At 45.3% G+C, this 27,372-nt stretch overlaps 1 protein-coding gene across 2 annotated transcripts in view; it reads right to left on the reverse strand.

Annotated features, from left to right (window-relative positions):
* COL4A6 (collagen type IV alpha 6 chain) overlaps positions 1–27,372 on the reverse strand; it is an 847,824-nt gene that overhangs the window by 344,719 nt on the left and 475,733 nt on the right. For both annotated transcript variants that reach the window (XM_085608162.1, XM_085608161.1), the window contains exons 16-17: positions 23,550–23,594; positions 2,478–2,531 (exon numbers count right to left, since the gene is read on the reverse strand). In XM_085608162.1, coding sequence (XP_085464288.1) covers positions 2,478–2,531; positions 23,550–23,594 — 99 coding nt within the window. The remainder of the gene's footprint in view (positions 1–2,477; positions 2,532–23,549; positions 23,595–27,372) is intronic.

Below are 27,372 nucleotides of genomic sequence, written 5' to 3' on the forward strand. Positions count from 1 at the left end.
TGACTGCATCCCAAAACCCTCGCATGCCAAATGGGGACAAGCCAATTAAACATGCACCATTTTAAGGCTCAGAGCACATGCACTGACTCCTGTTTAGCAGGGCTCAATGCATTTCAGAGCCATTACACCAGAACCTAGTAGCCAATTGGGAGCAAAGGGTGGGGGGGGTAAATCCTGCAAAAAAGCAGCTTCCTTAATTATGTATTGTTATTGGTGCTTGTATAGTGCATTCAACTATTATCATGGGACCAAATTGCTCGTCTGGGTGACATTTTCCTCTGGAAAATTATTTGACAGTGCATATTTTCATTTGGTGTTTGATGGTAAAGGCTTTGTTTAGTATTTTGATTGGGAACGTGTTCCCTCTGGTCACCCTTTATGTGTGGAACTGGAGGACAGTGTACTGTTTCATTTAGGAGCACACTCCTAACATAAGGCATGCACGCCATTCCGGTAAATCCTTTCTTCTTATAAGAGGTGATATACACTTATACCATGGTGACAGCATAACAACTAACAAGTAATTTAACTAGGCTTTTGAAAACTAGATTCTATAAGTATATAAATAAGTTTCAATCATTTGGATAAATCAGCGTTGTTGCAAATCATTTCATAAAATTAGTTTCCTACACATAGCAATAGTTGGAATACTTGTTTTCAGAAGATGGCACCCCTAGACCTGGATAAGTATGTGGAGATTGCGTGACTGCAAGTTCCTGTCCAAGTGCAACCTAAAGAATGCCATCTGGGAGAAAAACCAAATCAAAGAGCAGCTTAAGGTGAGAGCAATCGTAAAATTCTTTACACTGGGAAAAGGAGAATTGCCATGAAATATTCCCAAGCCACTGCTGAAATAATAGTGGGTGTCGAGCCAGGATAGGCTAGCAAAACAGCTTGAAATCTCTCTCAAACATTATCGGGATTTCCGTACTTGACGGCAAGCTCCACCTTTGAACATCCTCAGAGTGAACCTCTTTGAGAAGCATCCCTACTTCCTAGATGTGGAAGTCCCTTACTTGAGTATGCTCCCCCCTAGACTGAATGATACTTCCAGAGCTGGCCGGCTAGTCTCCTCACTGGCATGGGGCCACATGCTGGGACGTCAATTGGAAGCAGATCATACTAGTTCTGGTATCCGCTCCATCTAGCTCTGAGTGAAATTAGGTGTTGCCTGCTGTGAGTGGAGAGTCCAATTGGGTTGGCCAACAGATGCCTTGTAATTGTCCTCTCACATGCTCTGCGCAGTATACAGAAGTGAATGGAGGTTTTACTTGAGCAAATTGTTTTGAAGTATAAGTACTGTGAGAGGAACAAGATTCCAAGTGTTGAGAGGTGTCGTTTAGTGCCAGAAGTTGAATTGTTTTTCATCACCTTAAAACCTAAAGTGCATTTATTTTCAATGGCTTTAGAACAGGGAAGAGTAGAGACGTTGTTCAGAAAAACACCCAAACATCAGCCTCTTTTGCTGGTTTATTTCTTTATTCTTCAGTTTTACATGAGGAGCAAATCTCCTGAGGCCGCCCAGAGGACACGTGTTTAGGAACACAATTTTTACATGCTTTTTCTGTAAGAAAATCTTCCGTTTGTTCGCCATGTAAACTCTTATGTAAAAAGCTTAAGGATGTATATCCCAACTAGGTTAATTTTTTAGGTCTAGCTTCACAGCGCAGCTGTCTTCAAGACCCATTATTTCTAATTCTTCGAAATATACATAGAGTGGGCTTTGGCTCCACCTAAAAGAGTATTTCTTGTTCTCAACCTACTAGTGGCCGTTTGGTCTATCACTGGGAAGTGCTTCCATTAAAATAAAGGAGGGGCTATTTTACTTTAGAAAAGTACACCTAATCATCACACTGTTTGTCACATTCAGTTTTTTATCTCTTAAATGCATTCTATATAGAAAGCAATGCCTTTTTACTACTTTTTTGCAGTATTGTAAAAGCCAACAGGTCTGGCTTTAATACGTTACACAGCTTTTGTGCATGAAGGTATTTGCATGTGTTGGCACATTAAAGCTAGATATATTGTCTTTGGCAACGCTCATTATTTTCATCAACTATTTGATAAAAATTGTGAAGTTCATTGTTTTCCAAATCTCTGCTACTCTTTACATTTTCTATTGGTCACTAGTGAGTACACGTTTACTGTTATAAGAGCCTTGATGCGGGCTGTAAGTTCTTTACTCACTAACTCTATTGCAGTATGATTGATACTGTATCTCTCAGCACCACTGAGAGACTTAAGCCTCCTGCTAGCCTGCCCTACCCAAGGGAAGTTCAAGTAGGCTTTTGCACTACCTCTGAGAACAATTGCATCTAGGTCGCTATGGAAGCCATAGGAGCTTAGCTAAAGGGGGTTGTAGAAATCACTAATGTGCCAAAATGAGATCAATGTTGGGGTTGGCAAGTACAAACAAAATCAGGAGGCATTTTCTGCCTTTCTTTAAATAGATGCATCTGTCTTTTTCAAAATATTACCTTAAGTCCAGGCAGACCATCAAGCCCATAAAAGCCAGGACGGCCCTCTTCTCCCTGTAATAAAAAAACATATTAAATACATATATTTAAATGCCTTGTGTGGCCAATATAGCAAAATAGTTTTTTATTATTTTTGGTTTTTTTTATTGAACTTTTCATCAATAGTGCACAATTACAATTTCAGCATATGCAGTGGACATACAGCAAAAACATGAGCAGATATGGATAGTCATAAATCAGATTACATGCGTAGCAATAGAATCAAATACAGTCAGGCAGTGAGGACAATTATACATTGTTAAAGAATTATTTTTTACATAAACGCCATTGCAGAATGCAGTATATTTGGAACGTCAGGGAGTGCAGCGTATATCTATAAGGTGAGTAGGGCTCGTCAGGGTTACTGTAAAGGGGGGTAACACATCTTGCAATGGCTTGAGCAGTCATATGAAAGTGAAACCTGGCATCAGGACGTGACTGCAGTGCTGTCAGGGTGCTCCAACAAATAGGTCTGTAGTGGGCCCCAAATGTCGCGGGGACGTGAGGAGCGGGGGAGCAATTCAGCATAAGTACAGATTTGGTCCTGCCATAGAATCATGTCTCCAAGCCAATCCTTAAATTTGGGCGATCTTCCCCTACCCCATCTGCAGGCCACTCGTCGCTTAGTCAGTACCAGACTAAAGGACACAATATTTCGATCCTGGGAAGGGATTTTCTTAGTGTAACCTAAAAGGGCCACAAGAGGGGACCTCGAAATAGGCGTGGGGATCATACAGTCCAGCGCCGTGAGGACCTACCCCCAATAAGTATGTACCTCTGGACACTCCCAGGCAAGGTGTAGGAAATCAGCGAGCTCCGCCCTACATCTGTCACACCTGCCTGTGTCATGCAAGCCAAATGTTTGAAGTTTAACTGGAGTGTAGTAGCTACGATGAGGGAATCTATAATGAATAATTCGTAGTCTACTATTGGAGGAGACTCGCTCCGTCTGTTTGCAGCAGAACAACCATTGTGTGTCAGTGATGTCTTGTCCCAATTCAATCACCCATTTATCACGGGTTGCACACGGAGGGTATTCACCATCAACGTATAGAGCGTGGTACAGTGTGGACACTAAGTGTGAGGCAGTGGATGCGCGTAAGACATGATGTAAAGGGGCCACTTTTGCAGGCTCCGATGGGAATGAAGGGTTACAAGCTTGAACCCCATGGCGCAGGCGAGCATATAGAAATGTCTCCATGGTGGAGGGTGGGGGATTAGTGTATAATTGGTGAAGAGTGTGAAATGTGCAGTTAATGTATAGGTCTCCCCAACATTGAATGTTTCGTATACGCGCAGCTTTCTTAAATAGGCCTTCTTGTAATAATGACATCTCTGGGTGGTAGGTAAGCGGAAGGAGGGGGAAATATAGACAGGGCGCATGTATGCGATCGATAATGCGGGACCAGGCTTTTATCGTGCAGTCTACGGATAATGGACAATGCCCACGTGGCTCAACCTTAGACAACAGGGCGACGTCAAGTGGGATAGGGTCAGCGAGCCAATCCTCAGTAGCAACATGGGGGGTATAGCGAGGTGGATGAAACCAATAATGGGCATAGTGTGCCTGGGCATATGTATAGTATAATTCAAGGTTTGGTATGTCAAAACCCCGTGTAAGTATGGTCGCATGAGTGTGTCCCACTGTATGCGTGGATGTTTACCGCCCCACACCAATCGAATCAGTTCCGATCGAATGGAGGCGAAAAATGCCGTCCAGGGTCGTAGGGGATGTTAAGGAATGAATACAAAAATTTCGGGAGGATTATCATTTTGATGAGGGATATGCGCCCAGCCATAGTTAAAGGAAGGGCAATGCATCGATTGATACAGCCGGAGATATGCTCCAGCGCACACCCATAATTGAGTCTCATTCGCTCATCATGGTTTGCCGTGACACGGATCCCCAAATACCTTACATCATCATCGCACCACACAATGAGAAAATCTGTTTCAAAGGGAGTGGCGGAGCTGGTGAACGGGAAGATCTGGGATTTGTTCCAATTGATATGAATTGAATCAAAAAAAGGAGCTACAGAGGGAAGACGTGCCAGAACACCCTCCAATCAACTACAGTTTCAACACACAAGAACTGGCACCAAGTAGCAAAAGTTTATGTAATCTGGAATGAGTGGAGGAAAGAATGTTTTTTCAAAAACCTCCAGTACTCACTCATTGAATCATATAGTATAACCCCATCCAGTGTGCTACAAGTATTTAAAAAAAATTTAAAAGACAACAGAGAAAGAAAAACAAGAAGGTGTAAAGTCAGTCCACAGGTTAATTAAACAACTTAATTCGCTCTACACACACCCTCAGTAATAGAAAAAAGTAAGTGAAAAAATGTGTAAAGAAAGAGAAAGTACCTCACGTGCGCACCACCAGAGGAGCTACTGGTTGGTTCTCACCAGCTTGCCCACGTCTATTTTATCATTGGTAACTTTCTCTTAGGAAAAATGTGCAGTGTCCAGTGCAAAGAAAAACACACACATAACAAAAAAATGTGTATTGTGAAGACAAGAACACAAAAACTGTGCCAACAAAGACAGAGAAGGGGTTAGACTCTCAAATGTACTTTTTATTCTTGTTAGGAGTCTATCCCGCTGTTTAAAAACACAGCATGTTGAATACCTTGTTAATGACGGCCAACATGTTTCATTGCCAGTTATTTTGTGGCAAATTCATCAGGACGAAAAGAGGTCAAAGATCACCTCCCTGGACACATACCAATAAAACGGACTGACAAACACAAAGAAACAACATACAGCATAGTTAGTTCAACGGGAGGTATATTCACAGTTAATCACGGAAAAAATTCCACGATTATGAACTCAGGTCTATTACCTAGTTGGAGCTATGGGCCCACATACCAGCCACCAACCAGTCACAGGGGCGTTTAACCTGTTTGCTTTCGCCTCCCTGTTCAACAAAGCACGACCGTTGCTAGTACCTGCATCTGTGAAAAGAGTATAAAAATCATATACAACTGACGGGGATCAGTCCCTAGTATTTATGTCATCACATTCCATCTTATGACGCAGAGATGTTCCACCTGTGTCAAAGCCTAAATCAACACAGGGTTGCGCAGAAAACGAGCACCTCACCAGCCCTTATGAATGGCCATAGATCTTCACAAAGTCACTGCTGGTTTTCCTCAGATCTCGGCCACCATGCAAAAGCCCAAGTAACTACCTGTACATTCAAGCCCTGTCAACGTTGTTATCACATTATTCCAAAGGTGAGGCTCCTATGTATTTCAAATATGCTCACCCACAGGAATGTAGACTAAACGGAAAACACGTCATAATCGCCATGGTAACGAGTCACACAACGGTCCTCTGACTGCAGAAGACCTGCAAGTCTGCCGGTGCTCTTATGCCCTAAAACAGCCTCAAACCGCTGAACACAGCTCGTGCCACGCTCGCGACAACCTAAGATTCTGCACACTGTAACAGCCGTGCAGCGCTCGATATATGAGCGACAGCCTCACAGCGTCTCTTGGTCCCCCCTGCTTACCGTATATCTTTACACACGGGCGGTAACTCAACACTGGAACGAGTTGCCGCCCACCCACGTATGCTTACAAACACTCACAAATCCCGTCTCACGAGATTCCAAAGTTTTCAATCTCGAGTCTGAGCAGTATGGGGAGTGCGGCGGCCATCTTAGCACTGTGTCTAGTCCTATTGAATACTACACATGGACCCCGTTTTAGGGTTATTAAAAGTCCATAGAACCGACAGTCTTTGCCATTCTAAATCGAAATCAAACACCTAGGCTAAAAACTCTAGCGATCTAGGTGTGTTTTATGAGACAATGCGCTACCTCAGTGTGTGGGAATGTGGCGGCCATCTTAGCACTGTGTTTGGTTCCAATGACGAATATAGATGGATCCAAATTCGGACATTCAAAGTCCCTACATCTGCCAATCACACAACTCTAGATCAAACTCAATAACCCGGCACAGGCCAAGACGACATCTAGGCGAGTTAAAAGAATTAGCTGCCTCAAGATAGACATCACCGCCTCCACAGCGACCAAGGGAAAGGGAAGACCCCCGATGTGATAGGTAGTGATCCCCAAGGTACTAGCAACGGTCGTGCTTTGTTGAACAGGGAGGCGAAAGCAAACAGATTAAACGCCCCTGTGACTGGTTGGTGGCTGGTATGTGGGCCCATAGCTCCAACTAGGTAATAGACCTGAGTTCATAACCGTGGAATTTTTTCTGTGATTAACTGTGAATATACCTCCCGTTGAACTAACTATGCTGTATGTTGTTTCTTTGTGTTTGTCAGTCCGTTTTATTGGTATGTGTCCAGGGAGGTGATCTTTGACCTCTTTTCGTCCTGATGAATTTGCCACAAAATAACTGGCAATGAAACATGTTGGCCGTCATTAACAAGGTATTCAACATGCTGTGTTTTTAAACAGCGGGATAGACTCCTAACAAGAATAAAAAGTACATTTGAGAGTCTAACCCCTTCTCTGTCTTTGTTGGCACAGTTTTTGTGTTCTTGTCTTCACAATACACATTTTTTTGTTATGTGTGTGTTTTTCTTTGCACTGGACACTGCACATTTTTCCTAAGAGAAAGTTACCAATGATGAAATAGACGTGGGCAAGCTGGTGAGAACCAACCAGTAGCTCCTCTGGTGGTGCGCACGTGAGGTACTTTCTCTTTCTTTACACATTTTTTCACCTACTTTTTTCTATTACTGAGGGTGTGTGTAGAGCGAATTAAGTTGTTTAATTAACCTGTGGACTGACTTTACACCTTCTTGTTTTTCCTTTCTCTGTTGTCTTTAAAAAAAAATTTTTAAATACCTGTAGCACACTGGATGGGGTTATACTATATGATTCAATGAGTACTGGAGGTTTTTGAAAAAGCATTCTTTCGCCACTCATTCCAGATTACATAAACTTTTGCTACTTGGTGCCAATTGATATGAATACCTGATTGGCCTCCGAATTTAACAAACTCGCGTAATAATGGATTGAGGTTTCGGTGTGGCTCTTTAATGTATAGAGTGACATCGTCGGCATAAAGAGAAATAAGTATTGGACGGAGGAAGCATCGAAGACCCACGTGGTGATGGTGTTGCCTAATCTTAGCTGCCAAGGGTTCCATAACCAGGGCAAAAGGTAGGGGCGATAACGGACACTCCTGTTGAGTGCCTCGAGAGCGAGAGATCGAGGGTGAAGTGTGCCCATTTATCAAAACATTCGCCATCGGTGAGGTATATAAAAGACGGACCCATGACAGGAAACCTATGGGAAGTCCCATACACTGCAAGATAGTGAAAAGATAGTCCCATTCCACCGAGTCAAAGGCTTTAGAGGCATCTAGGAACACCACCACCAGCGCTAGTTGTGGGTCTACAGTCTGCAGGATGGAGAAGAGTGTCCTGAGGTTATGGGAAGTAGCTCTGCCGGGGATAAACCCAGCCTGATCTGGGAGAACCAAATTCTCCATCAGGAGATTAAGACGGTTTCCTAGGAATTTGGCAAGGATTTTTGCATATGAGTTTATAAGAAAAAGTGGCCTATAAGATTCGCAGTGGTCTTCAGGTTTGCCTGGTTTTAATAGTGATGTGATCAGTACCTCTCTCATTGAGGCAAGTAGGATCTGTGTTTCTTGGGCCTCTAGAAAGACTTCTTTCAATACCGGGAGAAGCTGATCGATGTAGATTTATAGAAATCAATGGGAAGGCCATCGGAACCTGGTGCTTTTCCTGATTTCATTTGCATGATGGCTTCCCGCAGCTCATCATCTTCAAATGGCGCTGCTAAGAATTCCCTCTGAGAGTCACCTAGCCACCCCAGAGCTATGTCTTCTAGTTAGGGAGTGAAGTCAGGGGGAGTAGTGCATTGCGAGCTATATAGGTCTGCATAGTATGTAGCAAATGTGTGCAATATTCCAAGACTATCCCTATAACGTATCCCGTCACCATCCACCACATCCAAGATATAACTAGAAAATGGAGGTTGTCTAATAGTGTTCGCTAGTGCCCGGCCAGGTCTCTCGCATTCGCCGTATCGACGGGCGGTAAAATATTTGCCTCTAAATTTGACTTTGCGTTCTGCAGTAGCAGTATAGTCCGTGAGTTTTTCATGGAGCGTGGCCTTTTGGGCCCCAGAATTTGCATTCCACAAGTCTGTTTTAAGTTGTTGGATCTCAATCTCTAGGCACCTCAAGTTTCTCCTAATATCACAGAGTACCCCAAAGCTTTTGGACATGCATGCGCCTCTGATAGTGACTTTAAAATCTTCCCAGATCGTACCCACGTGCATGACAGAGCCTTTATTCCTAACAAAGAAATCAGTAATTTCTTCCTATAATTTCAGCCTGAAAGACAGTGTCCAAAAGCGACTCTGGCACCAGTCTTCAACATCGCGGGCTGGCGATTGAGTTAGGGGGAGTTATTTCTAGGTACACCGGTGCATGATCTGAGTATTTGCGAGCCAAGTGTTTAGCTGTCTGAATCCAAGGCGTCACTCCACAGGAGCAAACCCAGTAGTCTAGCAACGACCAAGTTGAGTGCCCTGCTGTATAAAAGGTGCCTTCTCTACCAGTGGGGTGTACGTAACGCCATGCGTCAATGAGACCGTGCTCCGTAAACAACCCAGAGAGGGCCTCTCGGGCATTGGTATAATGAAGGGGGTTGGATCGGTCCATGGACGGGTACATGGCAATATTAAAATCACCACCCCTATGACGAGTGTGGAGCCTACTTTAAGGATATGCCCCCAGAGAGCGGTAAAGTAATCAGGGTCGTCCGTGTTAGGGCCATAACTACAAGCCAGAGGGACCTATTGTGTGCCCAATGTACCTCAAAGCATGCAGCTGCGGCAGGAGGGATCACTGTACGTGCCCCCCAGTATGAACGGTGTATTTGTTTTTACTAATATAAGCGTGCCTCTGGAATATGTTGAGTAGGAGGAGAACGCTCGTGCAGAGGCCCATTTACTGCCATAACAGGAAGGGGGTCGAGGGTCCATGTGTGTTTCTTGAAGCTTGGCAATTTGTATGGGATGCCTATCTAAATACGCCAGTATTTGTCTCCGTTTACGAGGGTCTCGAAGACCCCTGACGTTCCAAGTGATTAATTAGATGCATAGTTGGTCAGTATGTGTTGCCATTTCAAGTATGATGGGGCAGTATGGCGAGTATGGCGTTGTAGAGAGGTCGTGTGTCCACGCACATAATAGCTGTCATGTCGAGATGCAGTTGTCCAATATGTAACAGAACAATAAAAAACTTTCCCAACCCATCCCCTCCCCCCAAAACAAAAAACCTTCAATGAATTAGTATTAAAACAACGCCCTAACAGCAATGCCACCCCCACCCACAACAGCACCCCAATCGTGCCGGTATTTTGTTGCCCATTCAATACCATCCAGCAATGTGGCCAGTCTACTCTAACCAGATTAGGCCAGCAAAGCGAGTGAAAGACACAACAATAAAAAACATAAGATTAAAGATAGCGTGGGGATCTCCCATGGGGGATGGGGCGCCAGTGGGCCGTAATCCCTTACCGAGTCACAACTCTAACTGCATTGCAGTCCCCAGGTGTCAGACCAGATGGGGGAGTAGAGTGGTGGGGGGGAAGGGTGCTTGACAATGCGTTAGTTAGATCCACCAGCAGCAGAACAAAGCAATTGAAGTATTTAGTCATGACCACAAACAATGTTCAAAGCCCCTAGGGCACTTATCTGTCCGTGACCATCCTGCAGGAGAACAGTTCTATCTGGAGGGGTTAACACAGCTCCCATCAGAGAGAGGTAAGTGATGCGCAAGACAGCAGTGTCGCGGTACAGCATGGCGAATCCCACCAAAGGCAAATGGGTCTTACAACGAGTGATCACAGCATATGGCCTACTGCTCCGCTCAGCCCAAGGATGGTGAAGGAGATCTGGATGTGCGATCCCTACGTGGCGAGCGGTTCAAGGTAGTTTTCAGAAAGTCTTCCACTTGTTGCGGATTAGTGCAGAAGATGTGTTTGCCTTGGTGTGTAATCCGAAGACTCGCAGGGTACATGAGGGCGTGTTCTATTTGAGCCTTCCGAAGTTTCTGCTTGACAGTAAGGAATTTCCGGAGTGCTTCCTGTACCGCTAAAGAGAAGTCTCCCTTCGAATTGCAGTGGTGTCAGTTCGCGGGCTTTCTGCAGTGCAGCATCGCGATCCCAATATTTAAGAAGTCGGGCAATGATGGGTCTCGGGTTTTCACCCAGTGGAGGTCGCGGGCCCAAGGAGAGATGGGCGCGTTCCACCACCAGATGGGGCGAAAAGGAATCTGCACCGAAGGAGACCTTCAGAAGACGCTCAATATAGTCCTCCATGCGTCCCGTATTCGTACTCTCTGGTATGCCTATTATGCGAATATTATTGCGGCGACTTCTAGCTTCAATTTCTTCATTCTTTGCCGCAATAACTTTCAGCAACTTGTCCATTTGCGTCACCTGTGCTTGTACCTGAGAAGTGGTATCTTCATTCTCGGATATGCGGCGTTCAACCTCCTTCAATTACCCATCGTGTTTGTCCACTTTTTGCACAAGGTAATCCAGGCGATTGTTCATTGTGTCCATCTTCCCGGACAGGTCAGAGAGACTATGCTGGACAGCCAGGAGTAGGGTCTTGACGTCATCTTCGGAAGATTGTGAGGATGATTGCGCTTGGTCCATATTGGTGGGTTCGGGATCCGCAGAGGTCGATCGTGTTGCGGCCTTTTTGGTGTCGAAAGATAGTCTAGGCTGGCAGCCATCAGGCTTCCCCATTTCACCTTTCCAGGCGTCACCACAGTATGGGTGGACAGCCGCCGCTCAACCACCAGGCTGGGCGGGATGTAGGTGCTGTAAGTGCAGGCAGTTCGCACCAGGTCAATGCAGGGGGAGTACCACCTGGAGATGGAGCAACGTAGAGTAGATCAGCAGTGGGAGGAGGACAGCCACTCTCTAGAAGCAGGTAGTAGAGTGCAGCCTCCGGATTAGTCAGCATGTTTCAAAGCAGGCCTCCGCTTGGGCCCCCACGCCCCAAAACGGTCCCAAGTGTCAGTGCGCCGCGTGGAGCAGACAACAAATGTCTGAGAGCGTGTCACAGGCAACACGCCGAGGCAAAAGTTCTGGTACAGCCTTAATGTGTCTTAGGAGGTACGCCTAGTGGTAGCTGGGAAATAGCAGGATAAATGCCGGATTACTTCGTCAAGCTTCCCGAGCCTCACAGGTATGCGGCCATCTTGGATGTGCGCCACCTAGCGCCCCCATCCAATATAGCAAAATTGTTGTGTTCACTTTTAAGACTGTTTGGAATGTTTCTTTTCACTGATCGTGGTGAAAAAGATACAGTCATGTTACGGGTGCAAAGCAATGTAGAGATGTACCACTTTGTGAACAAAGCACACTGTTGCAAACATTTTCATTTTTTGATAAACTGTGAAATTAAATCGTGTTTTTAAGATAAACTGCACTAGTTCATAATTGTTTGCAATTTAAATAATAAAGGAAGAAAGTAAAGTTAACTGCAACACAAAAAACAACCAACCTGTTTAAACCACCAAAGGAATTTTTAATTTGGGAACCAATGAAACAGAACACTGCTATACGGTAGATCCAGTCAAAGGTACTTAACAGGAAAGTAACCAACACTCTCTAATCTTCTATGAAAATACGAAACATGTACATTTCTTGAAAGTTCTTGAAAGTATATTTTTCCCTATAATTAACAAATGTATCTCCCCTGGTTAACATCTTCAATAAAATATTACTGAAAGAGCACATCACAAGGACATGGTCTAAGGTCAGACCTGCAGTGTTCACTTGTATAAAATACATTGTACATGCAACAAAACTTAAAACAAAAAATAGTTTCAATAGACTCTTTAATGAGCAGGTAGTAGAGAAGGCTGAGGATTGGTTTCATATCGGTCCAAATCCTCAGCCGGAACGTGACCCAAGCTGGTGTTTCATTAGGAGTGATCTGCAAGTCACCAAAGTGCAGAGTTTGAAGTTTCTACACGCGGAAAGCGTCTTCCTCTTCCATTTGCACCGGTGCTACTGCTACTACTGGTTTCTCGTGCAAAAAGAAGTGTGCCTGTATTTTCGGAGGAGAGCATGGAATTCACGGAGGTTTTTCAGAAGAATAACTCGAAGCCTGCGGCTACTGCAGGATTTCAGTATTAGTCTAGGATTGCAAAGTCATAAATCTGCACGAAAGACATGCAGATTCACGTCTTTCTGCCAGAACTGGCCCTTGCTGGTCTCTCGGTGCTACTTTGGTTGCTTGAAAGCAAATTATTTAACGGAAAAACCTCTTTGGCCACAAATATGAAATGTCCTCTTTTGATGGTGCACAGAGATAGGGCTATGCAAGCCCTTCAAAAAGGCCGAAATTGGCTTCCTCAGGAACGTGAACACAGACATTTCTGTTTGGGAAGAAACAGCTGAAAATCAGGCATTAGTTGTCATCCTTTTAGTGAATAATTAAGAAATATAGCGGTTGGCAAGCCTCCAATCTAGAGAGGGAATGGGAATGGGTGTGCTGTCATTAAGAAATAAATAGCCTTAGACTCACACAGTTCAGTCTGTAAAAGTGGTTGCAATTTGCGCACCTACTTTGACTGAATGCATTGTTTTTTTCTAAACCAACATATGTTCAAACATGTTAGCTCACACAATTCCAATTCGTAGGGGGTCGCATTTTGACCTACTTCATTAAACATGAGGTACGTCATAAATTATGATCCACTACGAATCACTGCCATCATGGGGATGGTAGCCTGCTAGGATCAGCAGACCACAACGTCTGTGATTGCTTTTAAATAAAACAATATTTATATATAAATATATATATAGATATATATATATGTGTGTGTATATATATATTTTTTTTTTATTTAACGCTGATTGTTTTCCTTAGTCAAACAGGATGCATTAAAAAAAATGAAAATTTTCAAAACTATTTTTTACAAGTAATCAATTGTCCCAGGAACCACAGCCTACTCCTAAAAAGATGTTTTTACAACATTCACAAAGGAAAAGGGGGCTTTAAGAGACCCTTTCCTGTTTGTGAATAGGTTACCACCTCCTTTGAGGTGTCGGTAACATAGAAATGATTTCCGACCACAATTTTGCCCACAAATCCTTGTAAGATATCATAAGAAATTGCAGATTGGAAGAGATGCCTTAAACATGCCCCTTTGAATCTCTGATTTGGCATGTGACCGCATAATTCCGTAACAAGTTCCAGAGTTTCAATGTGGGTTTTGAACATAATCCAAAGCTATTTTGCAGTCTCAAAGGCTTCGATTTGGTAAATCGGAGCCTTAGAGACCGCAAAATAGCTTTGAACATGAGGCCCAAGGTGATGAGGCACCTCCCAAACATCATAAAGTGAGTTCACGTCAAACTTAAGAGGAGGAAGATTAGGCATTAGGACAAAACAAAGTTGCTATGAGCCTCACATATGATATTTCTGGAAGGCACTCCTCCCTGAATCCGGAGATAAAGCTTTTATTTTTTCCTTACAAGACAGTCATGGCAAATGAAAGGAGCAGAAAGATCAAGTCAGTCTGGATCAAGTCGATCCCTTTTGGCAGGAACATGATCTCTTGTTCTTCCGTGGTACAAGTGATGTCTCGTAAGATGCGGCTGGTGGGACGGTGACGGTCCACACTGAATGGTGTTTGGGACATTGACCCTGTCGTTGCTGTGCTGCTGAAATCCTCCCCATGAGTCAGGCATCCAAGCGCCTCTTCTTTTGTGTGATACAAACCATAATGCATTTATCTGGCTGTTAGGAACCCAGGCCACGCTCTCTAGAGCGCGCCACATGGCTGGACACTGGAGAGGAAAGTCACCAAATGATCACAGACTGAGTCACCCCCTTCTTCTAAAGATAAACTAGTTAGTGGCTTCCCCTTAGACAACCACGCCCCTTCTGTTACCTCATTAATGTCTCTTTATGTCATTGCTTTTGGTCTGACGAAGTGACATTTGACATGTATTAGGACAGCAGACAAAGCATACACTCTTAGTGCCACGTATCATGAAGTGGGGCAAAAACAATCTTCTGCTTGGCACCCCTCGCGTAAGTAGGAAACAAAAAAGTCCTTTATCCGTGGCCTTCGGGGTCATGCACCACTGAGCTGGGATGCCCCTTTCACTCATGCACGCGGCGCCAGGGACCGCCCCACTTTCAAGCACCACGAAGAAGATACTCGCGAGAACTCTCGAGGAACGTGCTTCCCCGCATGATCTCCACTCCCTACTTTATTTAAGCTGGCTATGTACGTTGCCTTGTATTACAGGCATTTTGTTAAACTGAAGTTACATTTATGTGACACTGTATGTTACTTCTACAGTAGACCATGGTTATCCAAACTACTTACACTCGTTTATCCATTGCAAGTAATGCATATTAGCTCAACAAACTACAGACATCTTGTTGATAGCAAACTGAAGTGCTAAAGTACGTACTTATTTCTGTACAGAGACATTACCCCTTTTATTAGAATGTTGAGTTCGCACTTTATATAGCACGGCTATGAAAATGTATAGCAAAGAGACAGTGGGAGAACCTGCAGGACACCCACTACATGCAGAGAGACACAAACCAGGACTAGGTGCCAGCCACTGCCAACAACAAGCAATGAGTGGGTTTATATCAGAGTGATATTACAAGACCCCTCAGTGTGGACCACCGGGAACTTAGCACAAACACAGGGATGAATGAATGACACTGACCACTTCCTGAAACTGAAAGAAGAAGATCGCAAGCCGGACGATTTTTGCGTTTGCTGTTCCCGCAGAATAGGCTCACTATTACACTTTAAATATTATTCCAAGTCCAACCACAAGGTGGCAGCAGATACTCTTAAATGAATTCAAGAAAAATCATATATTGGTTTGCATGGGTTGTTCTATTCACCCACTATATGGGCCTTTGGTGTAAAGTTCCTTTGAAGTCTTAATGGGAGTCACAAAATCAGGGCCTTTGCAACCGCAACATAGCTTCTGGGTATGTACAAAAGCGCAAACTGGCATCTGGAAACTCATTACCGAATGGCAAAATATGTTTCAGAGTAAATACCAAATCACACAGTGGAAAGGGTGTGTGTGTCGTATTTCCTTAAGGTATGTATTGCCACAAACCAATGATAGGTTACCGACACCTGAAAAGCAGCAGCAACCCATCGCAAACAGCAAGGGGTCCCCAAAGAACCCACTCCCCTTTCTGATTGTTGACAAAAATATTTTCTTTAGGAGTAGACAGTGGTCTGTTGGATCTGTGCTGACTCCACAAAAAAAGTGTGGAAATATATTCATTTTTCTAAACAAATCACGTTTTTTTAAAGGAAAAAGCTAAGCATTAAAAAAAAAGATTGTGTTATTTAAAAGCAATCATAGACCACAGCAGGCCACTATCCCTGTAATGACAGCAAATCACAGAGTGTCATAATTTCAAACGTTCCTCATTCATAATAATGAGGGGATCGTATTGTGACCGACTATATTAGTACATAGATCGGTTTGCAAAATACCGAGGCATTTGGTAGAAGTGAGTAGGCAAAGTGAGACTGCGTTCATTGAATGCATTCTTAGGGGCAGATTTACAAGAAAGTGACGGATCTCTAGAGATGCGTCACTTTCCTTGCGCCACCCGGAAAAATGATTGCGCCACCATGGATGCGCCGTATTTACAATACGGCGCACCATGGTGGAAAAATTGACATATTGTCAGAAATTCTGACGCATCTGTTGAGGCAAAAATCACGCATTGCTGGAGTGGTGTCGCAAGCACAACGCAACTCCAGCAATGCATTTTGTGGCCTATTCCTACTACACTGCGTCACTCCTTACGCCTGCTTCAAGCAGTGGCGTCCTAAAAGTGACGCAGTGAAATCTTGTAGATTTCACTGCTTCACTTTTACGAGGCTTTCCTGCGTAGGAACGGCCCCCCTGCATACATTATACCTGACGCAGGTATAATGTGATGCAGGGCCTTACAACGTGACGCATCTCCCTAGATGCGTCACGTTGTAAATAGGGCGCATTGTTTGCGCCACCGTTGAGTAAAAAAAAAGTGATGCAATGGCGGCGCAAAGAGGCGCAAGGGGCTTGTAAATCTGCCCCATAGCACATAAGGCTCCTTGAACCCTAGGGACCTGGTTTGGAGTCTGACAAAGGCAGTATCCCGTCCACAGAAGTGTAAATGAAATATAACCTATGGCGCCTGTAACACGGAGAGCGGGATATCCATCACAGAGTATGCCGTCTGCAAATATCCCAATCAGGTCCTATATACCAACGGGGCCCTCCAGGTATTGTGGCTTCTTAGGAAGGGTTGATGAGTGACCCAGCAGCAAGCGTGCCACTGCAGACTAACTGTAGCGAATAGTTTCTTACCAGTCGGTGTAGTTTTGCAGCTTGAAGATCTTTCTGGATTCACTATGCTGTGCATTATTCCGCGATCTGGTGGTTGGGTCCAGATTCGTAGTCTTTCTTTTTTTTTTTTTTGTAGTCCAGGTGGGCGTCGACGTCCCACCATTTGGTGTACCTCTCGTGACTTTGTCGTGCTTCCTGCGGAAGTCCCACCTTGGTGCGCCATCTTCAGGTTCTTTTTTCCCTCTTTCTCTGTATTTTTTTTTTTTTTTTTTTTTAACCCTAGGCGTTCTAGTAATTTCCATTTCAATATTTCTCTCAGTATCTCCTTGTTCTTTTTATTGTTTGTCCTTCCACCTTCTTCTCCTGCCTCATCTTTCTGGCGGAGGTGGGTGGGTTCGCTAGTGAATCCAGAAAGATCTTCAAGCTGCAAAACTACACCGACAGGTAAGAAACTATTCGTTTTGCAGCGCAAATCTTTCTGGATTCACTATGCTGTGCATAGATTTTGTAGCGGTTTGTTATCTTTGTGGCAGCTGGGTGGAAGATGAGCGTTGGTCGTTGAATATATGTTGAAGCAGCTTTTCTCCTACTTGTGCTTCCTTGTTCATCTGTATGTCCACGCAGTAGTGCTTAGTGAACGTGTGCACTGAAGCCCAAGTTGCCGCCAGGCATATGTCTTGAATGGGCGTGTTTGCCAGAAAGGCAATTGTTGCCCCTTTTTTCCTTGTGGAGTGTGCTTGTGCCTCCTCCGATAGTTCTTGTCCTTCCTGATTGTGGCAGAATTGTATCGTTAGTGCGATCCATCTTGCGATGGTGCCCTTAGTCACTGGTCTACCCAGGAAGCTGGTTGCGAATGACACAAAAAACTGCTTTGTTTTCCTGTGCTCCTTTGTTCTTTCGATGTAGTGCATCACCGCCCTTCTAGCGTCTATAGTGTGTAGTGCCCTTTCAGCGCCTGTTGTTGGGTTTTGAAAGAAACTTGGTATTTGAATTGTCTGGTTCACATGGAATGCGGACACCACCTTTGGCATGAAGTGTGGGTCCGTCCTCATGACGACTCTGTCCTTGTGTATTTGGATGTAGGGCTCCTGTAGTGTTAGCGCTTGCAGTTCGCTTACTCTGCGTAGCGAGGTTATTGCCACCAGAAAGGCTGTTTTCATTGTCAGCATTTGTAGAGAGGCCTTGTGTATGGGCTCAAAGGGCGCCTTCATAAGTTCTGTAAGGACTACGTTGAGGTTCCATGCTGGTGGCGGCAATCTTTTAGGTGGCGCTAATCTTTTTGCCCCTTCGAGGAATCTCTTTACTACCCGAGAGGTAAAGAAACTTCCCCCCCGTCTCACCCCGTGTGTAAGCTACGATCGCCGCTAGGTGGACTCTTAGCGACGACGAGCATAGATGAGCCTTTAGTAGGTGTGTGAGGTATCTAAGCACCGTTGATTCCCTGGTCATTTTATTTTGCATCTTATTTCTGCTGCACCATATTGTAAACTTTTTCCATTTATCCCCATAGCATTTCCGTGTTGTTGGCCTCCTTGCCTCCCGTAGCACTCGCATAGTGCTTTGAGGTAGCTTAAGGTGTGCGAACTCGAAGTCCTCAGGAGCCAAGCCGCTAGGCTGAGGCTCTCTGGCTCTGGGTGTAGAACCTCTCCGTTCTGCATGGTTAGTAAGTCTTTTATTCTTGCGAATTTGTGTGGGGGCCCCTGCGCCATTTCCACTATTTGCGAGTACCATGTCTGTCTTGCCCACGGTGGTGCCACTAGGATCAGCGTCATGTTGCTGGTCCTGCATTTGTTGAGTACCCTGTGTATCAGTGGTATTGGTGGAAAAGAGTAGGCAAATGTTTTTGACCAGCTTATCCATAGGGCATTCCCCTGGGATTGTTTTTCTGGTTGTCTGGATGCGAAGTTTTGGCATTTTGCATTCTGGTGTGTTGCAAATAGATCTATTGTCGGTGTTCCCCACATTCTGAATAGTTTTTGAGTTTCCTGCCCATTGAGCTCCCACTCGTGGGATGCTGAAGTCTGCCTGCTGAGCCAGTCTGCTTCCACATTGTCCTTTCCTGGTAGGTGTATGGCCAGCAGGTCTATTTTGAGTGGGATGGCCCATTTCCAGATCTCCTGGGCCAGGTTGGATAGGGGAAACGATTGTGTTCCTCCCTGCTTGTTGATGTAGAACATTGCTGTGGTGTTGTCCGTTTGTATCAACACTTTCTGATTGTACAGCCTCCTTTGGAAGGCCTTCAGGGCTAGCAGTACGGTTTTCAATTCCAGGTAGTTGATGTGTTTGACCGCATCCGCTGGAGTCCACAGACCCCTCACTCTGAGCTTGCTCATGTGTGCTCCCCATCCTATCTGGGATGCGTCTGTGGTGATGGTCACAGTTGGGCTTGGAGGTGTCAAGGGCTTCCCTATAGTTATGTTGTCCCTGTTCCACCATGTTATCTCTTCTTGCACAGCGTGCGTTACAACCAATAGATCCTCCCAACTTTCGTTTGCTTGTGACCATTGCTGTTGCAGCCATTCTTGGAATGGTCTCATGTGTAGGCGTACATTGGGGTCTAGGTGAATGCATGATGCCATCATACCCATGATCTTGCTCGCTGTTCTCACTGTCAGAGCTCGCCCCTTCTGGTAGAGACGCGTCTCCTTCAGCAGGGCTATTGTTCTCCTGTCGCTGGGCATGACAGTTTTGTCTATGGTGTTGATCTGCGCCCCCAGGAAGATCTTCACCTGTTCTGGTTCCATTGATGACTTCCCCCTAGTGTATCGAGAACCCCAGGCTTGTTAGCTTTCTTGTCACCCGCTCTGCGTGTTCCTCGCACTTGTCGCGAGTACTTGCTTTGATTAGCCAGTCGTCTAGGTAAGGATACACATGAATCCCTTCCCTCCGTAGGTACGCTGCTACTGCTGCAAGGCATTTTGTGAAAACCCTTGGGGCGGACTTTAGACCGAATGCCAGGGTTGTGAATTGGTAATGATCCTGGTTGATGTTGAACCTTAACAGGTTTTTGTGGCGCCTGTTCATCGGGATGTGCAGGTATGCATCTTTGAGATCCACGGTGGACATGAAGTCTCCGCCTCGTATTTGAGGTAGCACTTCTTGTAGCGATGTCATTTTGAATTTTTGAGTCTTTATGAATTTGTTTAGGAATCGTAGATCCAGGATGGGTCTTAGTGTTTCGTCCACCTTTGGGACCAGGAAGTAGTTTGAGTACACTCCCTTGTTCCTTTCTCTGCATGGCACTGGTTCTATGGCCTCCTTTTGGAGTAGTTGTAGCGTCTCTTCTCTGAGTTGAGCAAGCTCTTGACCAGAGCGTTGTCTTCTCTTTGGTATCTTGTTTGGAGGTCTTTTTTCCAACTCTATGCAGTATCCGTACTGTATGACGTTGAGTATCCATTTGTCTGAGGTAATTTTTTGCCATTGTTGAAGGTAAAGTCCCAGTCTTCCGCCTACTGGTGTTGCATGCTCGTAGGCGTTTGGTTTGTGTACCCCCCTTACTGTGCTTACTTTGTGCTTCACCCCTCGGGGTATACTGAGGGTGAGCATTTTCTTCCGTGCGAAGTCACTTTGATGAGGGTTGGTCTCCCCCTCTTCTTCTCTGGCCACGTCCGTTTCCCCTACCGCGAAAAGACTGGCCTCGAGGCTGGTACTGCCAGTTTTGCTTCTGCTGTCCCTGCTGGCTGTGACTTTCACCCTGCTGTCCTTGCTGGAATGTCTGGTGTGACGTTCCCGGCTGGTTTCCTCCCCTTCCGTAGGGTCTCCGAGCTGGGGTGCCTCTTCTCATCCCTCTGAATTGCAGGGCCCCCATGGACCTTGCCGTCTCATTTTCTTTCTTCAGTTGGGTGAGTTTTTCGTCCACCGGAGCACCGAACAGCATCTCACCGTTGAAAGGGGTGTTCAGTATGTTGTACTGGATCTCTTGCTTGAATCCTGAAATTCTGAGCCAGGCCTGCCTCCTTTCAGTGATTCCTATAGCCATCAGCCTGCTCGATGTCTCTGCCCCGTCCAATGCTGTCTTAATGCATGAGTTTGCAATATTCTTCCCTTCCTCCACCAGATGGGAAGCTCTCTGCTGGTATTGCTCGGGGAGATGTTTGATTAGGTCTCCCATCTCGTCCCAGTGCTGGTACTGGTGCCTGTTCAGTAGGGCATTGGAGTTCGCCATGCGCCAGTGCATTGCCGCATTTCTCTCAACCTTTCTCCCGGTGAGGTCCATCCTTCTGCTCTCCTTGTCGGGAGGCGGCCCTGAGGTTGCCGGTACTTTGGCCCTTTTCCTGGCCGTGGACGCAATGATGGAGTCAGCTGTGACTGATCCTTTGATATATGGCGGGTCCAATGAGGAATGCTTGTATTTCTTCTCTGTTCTGGGAGTGATGGATCTGCAAGTTCCTGGGTCCTTGAACGCCTCCTTCCCTTGGTTCATTACGCTTTGGAGCATGGGGAGGAACTGGCTCCTAGTCTGGATGGGGAGCAGTGTTTCGAGTAGAAAATCTGCTTTCGGCTTCTCCTCGTCCAATTTCACGCCAAAAGCTGCTGCAGCGCTCTTGACGACCATGTTGTATGCCCCAATGTCGTCTGGTGGCGAAGGCCTCGAAGGATAGGTCTCCACGGGCTCTTCGGGATTTTCGGCGTCGATGTCCTGCCATTCCAGCTCATGTGTCGTCTACGGCGCCGAGCCGTAGATTGACTGCTGCTCCTCTTCCTCATCTTCTCCCTCATAGTAGGGGTCTTCTTCCTCTTCTTCAGGATCTCTCGACTGCTCTTCGGCGTCGAACACTTCCTGTTCTTCGATCTTGACGACATCCGTCGACGGTTTCGTTGGGATTTTGAATTTTTTCATTTTCTCATCGAACTCCTTCTTCCTCTGAAGGATGCTCCCCATCTCCGCCTCGAGCCTTCTCTTTTTCTTCTCCATTTTGGAGGCATGTTCGGCGTCGAACGCTGGTCTTTTCGACGGAACTTGCGTAGACGCGGCCTTGTCCTTTGTCGCCGAACGCCCCACCTCGTGGGCCTGCTTCGACGAACTCTGTTTCTCGGCGGCCTTTGGCACCTGGGAGTCCTTCTCGAAGGATCCGCTGGGCCTTTCGTCCTTGGATCCACTCGCGGTCGTCAAAATTTTCGGCGCCGGTGTGCCTTTCGAGGACTTTGACTCTGTTTTTCGAGAGTCACTCTCAGATTTTCGGGGCCCTTTCGGGGGTTTCGTACTCGACGTGTCTCCTACCTTGTCAGGCGTTTTCTTATCGGTCTCTGCGACCGTGAAGACATCAGGTCCCTCGGCGATGTTGTCTTCATCATCGGTGGAGAGGCCCAGTTCGTACAGCGACGGGGCCTTACCCTTGCCTTCCATGTTGAAGCTGGCTCTCCTCTGCCTTTCTCTCACCCGGAGTGTCTTCGGCGTGAAGGCGGAACAGGCGTTGCAGTCCTTGCTCTCGTGGTCGATCGGCAGGCAAAGGTTGCAGACCGGATGTTGGTCCTTCGGCGCGTATTTGTGGTGGCAGTTACGGCAGAATTTAAAGGGTGTCTTGTCCATTGCGCTCAGAGTCTCTGAGTGCGTATTTTCCGATGGGCGTCGAAGATTTCGAGGATCTCCTCCTTCTTCGTCGTCCCGGCTGTATGCTCTTCCTCTCTGTAGTCTTCTATAAATTCTCCTTCGATGAAACTCGTGTATTTTTCTTCTTCCTTCGTTAAAACTCTGGAGCTTCTCGATGACGATCCAGACCCAACGGCGGAAAAAAGAATCTGAAGATGGCGCACCAAGGTGGGACTTCCGCAGGAAGCACGACGACGTCACGAGAGGTACACCAAATGGTGGGACGTCGACGCCCACCTGGGCTACAAAAAACCAAAAAGAAAGACTACGAATCCGGACCCAACCACCAGATCGTGGAATAATGCACAGCATAGTGAATCCAGAAAGATTCACGCCGCAAAACTAATGCATACAAGCGGTCATAAGGAGCAGCCATAAAAATAACATTTCCAATTTCACATATTATGGAAGAGTCACTGTTTTGTTTTGGTCTTGCTTTTCAAACCTCTATTTTCAAAACTATGCAAACTGGAATAGACGGCGGCATGTATGCAAAAAAGAACATAGAAATGTACACCTAGTTTAAGATTAGCTGCATCCATCATACTGCGATCTTGTTTCCATGTCTTAATTTCACGTTATTTAATTACTGAGTTTAATAATGGGGGAGGTATTTCGGGTAAACAACCCTGGGTAGTCTATCTCAGGGTGATTTGTTTTGTTTTTGATTTGCTAAAAAATTTCTGAGTAATTATTTCTGGAACTCTTGATGTAATTCAGTTTTTTACTACTTAGTATACGGTAAAATGCCTTTTCCCTTAATAGAATACCAACCTATTTCCCAATACTTTATCGTTTTACCCTTTCCCACCACCCCGTGCCACATCTTACACTCGATCAGTATTCTTACCCCATACTACTTTCCTTTAATCTGTTCGATTTTTTTCATCAAATGTGTTTACCTTCCGGATTACTGTCCTAATCTCACCCCCTTGCTGGAAACCTCTGTAGCCTACATTAAAAAAAGACATACATACAAAGTACCTCCTTCAATGGCCCGTAAGCAGGGTGTGTCAATAAATAGGGGATGGGTAGTCCTGCAAGATATCAAATGTTAGGCAGTACCTTCTTTCCTGGCAGGCCGTAAGCTCCATACAATCCAGGTGGCCCCTAGGAAAGAGAACAGTAACAGAAATCTGTGATCAGACCTTTTGAACAGTCAGAGTGCCCTAAAGTGTCAACAGTGGCATCTTCCAATACCTAAACAGCTTCTCTGCTTTAAACAAACACATTGGGTTGGTGAGTACATGCTGGTGGAAGGCGGAGTTTAACATGTGTCCTTGGGGTACGGGGAAGGTGAATCCATGTCTAGGAAGGGGGGGAGGGAGGTCTGCTGGTGTCGGTCCGAGCCCCTCATCTGCATCCATTGAAGGTTACCTCGTGTAGTAAAGTAAAGCAGTACGAGCTGGGTTTAACAATTCAATGCTCAATAGTTTCTAACATCTGTGTGATCAGACTGCCCCCAGGAGGAAGGATTGAAAGGTCCAGGGACCTACACTACAAGGACCCCCCCGCCTCATGTTTGCCACTTGATGCTGGGCTGGCACGTTGTCTCAAAGCTGCTGGATGATGTCTAGTGGGGTGCCTGTTTCTTGGGGTATCCTGCGTCATTGCTCCAACAGGCCTAGTGCAGAGTGCACAGGACCCAGAGTCAAACCTGTGCCTTTAGGTGGGCCTCTAGTGCTCATGAGTTGGTTTTTAAGATCCAGGGCTGCCTCCTTGATCCTCACTGCAGGCTGCCGATCTGCTTTTTGGTAGAAGATGCAATAGTGTAGACGTGCCTGGCGCAGGCACTTCATGAGCTCTGCTGTGCAGGAAGGCTAGAAGACTTTCCCGCAAGGATAAGTGGAGCTTGGTACACTTGATGCTGCCGTTGATTTAGGGGGTGGAGGGGTGAAGGTTTGATTAGAGCCATCACTTGAACCCTGGCCCTCTGCTAACATCACCAGTCTCTCTAGATTTTGATGAACATCTCCCACCCGGGACCACGCTTTTGTTTTGACCATTCAAGCATATTGGGGCAGACTTCCTCCTTCATGAATCAGACAGGATCCAGCCTAAACCCCCAATTATTTTTCCAACCAGGGGTGGATTCGAGTATAGTACGTAAATTATGCTGTTGAATAACGTATGCAAATGGTGCATTTAGGTGTTGAACTGTGAAGGTGACTTCAACAAACTGGGGTATGTCGCGTGAAACTTCAATCTGAGAGCCGTCTCTGTCCAAATTTGTGGGCTGCTGTTTTCCAGGAGACATTAGCTCTAATCAAGGCAGCGCCAGAGTTTTCCACTTGCTCTCTGGGCCGAATCAAACCACTGTCATGGCAGAGGGCTCAAAGACTGAAGAGAAGGGAGTGAATACTGAAGCGGAGCAGTGCCCTTCTACAAGGGAGATGAGGACATCACCTTGGAAGCAGCACCTCCTGAGTGTCTGAAATGTACTAGTTTGTGGAGTCAGTCGGACTATTCAATCTTTGGCTGTCTGGTTACTATCTTTTAGACTTTTGCCAATTTAGATCTGCTATAGTCATAGTTGGATAATTGCTTAGTTTTGTCACAATTTCCTCCAGGTATGGCTAGTGTAAGCATGTTTAAAGAGTCTGAAGTAGCGTACTCTTGACGTCTTTGACGTGAAGTTGAGAAGAGGTACTTGATAGATGAAGCTGAGTTACTGACTCTAAGGACTGTGGGCAATTTAGACACCTGGAGATACTCTGGGGTTATTTGTTATGGCATCACATATTCTGGATTATTCAATTCATAAATGTGACTGACCATTTCTGTTTGGTTTTGTCAATGGCCCAGTTGGAGTAGCAAACTGTTTATGCTCTCTCGACTGCTTCAAAATAACACATCCCATCTCATCTGCACCACGTCTTATTAATGTTACTATTGAAACATTCATCAGCATTCAGGGTTTCTGCTGTTGGCTTCATTCGTTGAGAGCTTTGATTGGATTTTGTCTCTTCTGGTGGGACAGAGAAAGTTGCCCGGTATTTGAACTATGTTGAGGGGTGGTCTTGCAGCAGTTCCACTTCATGGCTTGATGTACAGTATTTTGATGGAGTCCTGATAGTAGACCCTGTTTCTTCTTTTCACATATGTGATCTTGCAGCAGTTCCACTTCATGGCTTGATGTACAGTATTTTGATGGAGTCCTGATAGTAGACCCTGTTTCTTCTTTTCACATATGTGATCTTGCAGCAGTTCCACTTCATGGCTTGATGTACAGTATTTTGATGCAGTCCTGATAGTAGACCCTGTTTCTTCTTTTCACATATGTGATCTTGCAGCAGTTCCACTTCATGGCTTGATGTACAGTATTTTGATGCAGTCCTGATAGTAGACCCTGTTTCTTCTTTTCACATATGTGATCTTGCAGCAGTTCCACTTCATGGCTTGATGTACAGTATTTTGATGGAGTCCTGATAGTAGACCATGTTTCTTCTTTTCACATATGTGATCTTGCAGCAGTTCCACTTCATGGCTTGATGTACAGTATTTTGATGCAGTCCTGATAGTAGACCCTGTTTCTTCTTTTCACATATGTGATCTTGCAGCAGTTCCACTTCATGGCTTGATGTACAGTATTTTGATGCAGTCCTGATAGTAGACCCTGTTTCTTCTTTTCACATATGTGATCTTGCAGCAGTTCCACTTCATGGCATGATGTACAGTATTTTGATGCAGTCCCGATAATAGAGCCTGTTTCTTCTTTTCACATATGTGATCTTGCAGCAGTTCCACTTCATGGCTTGATGTACAGTATTTTGATGCAGTCCTGATAGTAGACCCTGTTTCTTATTTTCACATATGTGATCTTGCAGCAGTTCCACTTCATGGCTGGATGTTCAGTATTTTGATGCAGTCCTGATAGTAGACCCTGTTTCTTCTTTTCACATATGTGATCTTGCAGCAGTTCCACTTCATGGCTTGATGTACAGTATTTTGATGCAGTCCTGATAGTAGACCCTGTTTCTTCTTTTCACATATGTGATCTTGCAGCAGTTCCACTTCATGGCTTGATGTGCAGTATTTTGATGCAGTCCTGATAGTAGACCCTGTTTCTTCTTTTCACATATGTGATCTTGCAGCAGTTCCACTCCATGGCTTGATGTACAGTATTTTGATGGAGTCCTGATAGTAGACCCTGTTTCTTCTTTTCACATATCTCATTGGAATGGGTTGGGTTGGGTTTTGCACAGTGTTTGGGTTTGGAAGAATAGTCAGACGATCGATGGGGTTCACCGGATGGATATGTGAAAACTCGGCCCGGCATGTACCCAGCAGTGGGCGTGGGCTCTTCTGCCACAGCTGAAGCCCTAGGGTTTCCAGGCTCTCGATTAGGTCTGATGCTTGACTGCACTTGAGCCTTTGAATCAACACGTTGGGAATCCTACCCAGAGTTTATGAGCCCCATAACAGTTTTAGAAACTATCCTAAAATTAATCATTATATCTTCAGGTGAGCCAGAACACTGCTGTAATTAAAATGTTACAATTGACTGCACCAGCAGACACCATATTGCAAGAAGATACACTGCGTGGCATGGACCTTCCGTCAGCTTTTGGGCACATAATACCGCCACCATCCCTCCCCCTCTCTCTTAGACCTTGTGTTTAGAGCGAACTGTAAACCCTTCTGCCAGCACAGGGTATGGTAAATTAATGTGTTTTGTACAAATCAAATAAACATGCTGCCACAAATGTGGTACTTATTTTCAGCAATTATATATAATGATCAGTCGAACTTTTAATCCATTCACGTGGATGTGTTAGAAAGAAATGACTGTTGAACTTTTTGTTCTAATGGATCGTCTGAGGGATATTTTGTGGCTTTTATTTTTGGGAACACATTGAGATCTTGGGATCATACTTCAAGCACACCT

Source organism: Triturus cristatus, chromosome 5_2, assembly GCF_964204655.1.
Source record: "Triturus cristatus chromosome 5_2, aTriCri1.1, whole genome shotgun sequence".
NCBI lineage: Eukaryota > Metazoa > Chordata > Amphibia > Caudata > Salamandridae > Triturus > Triturus cristatus.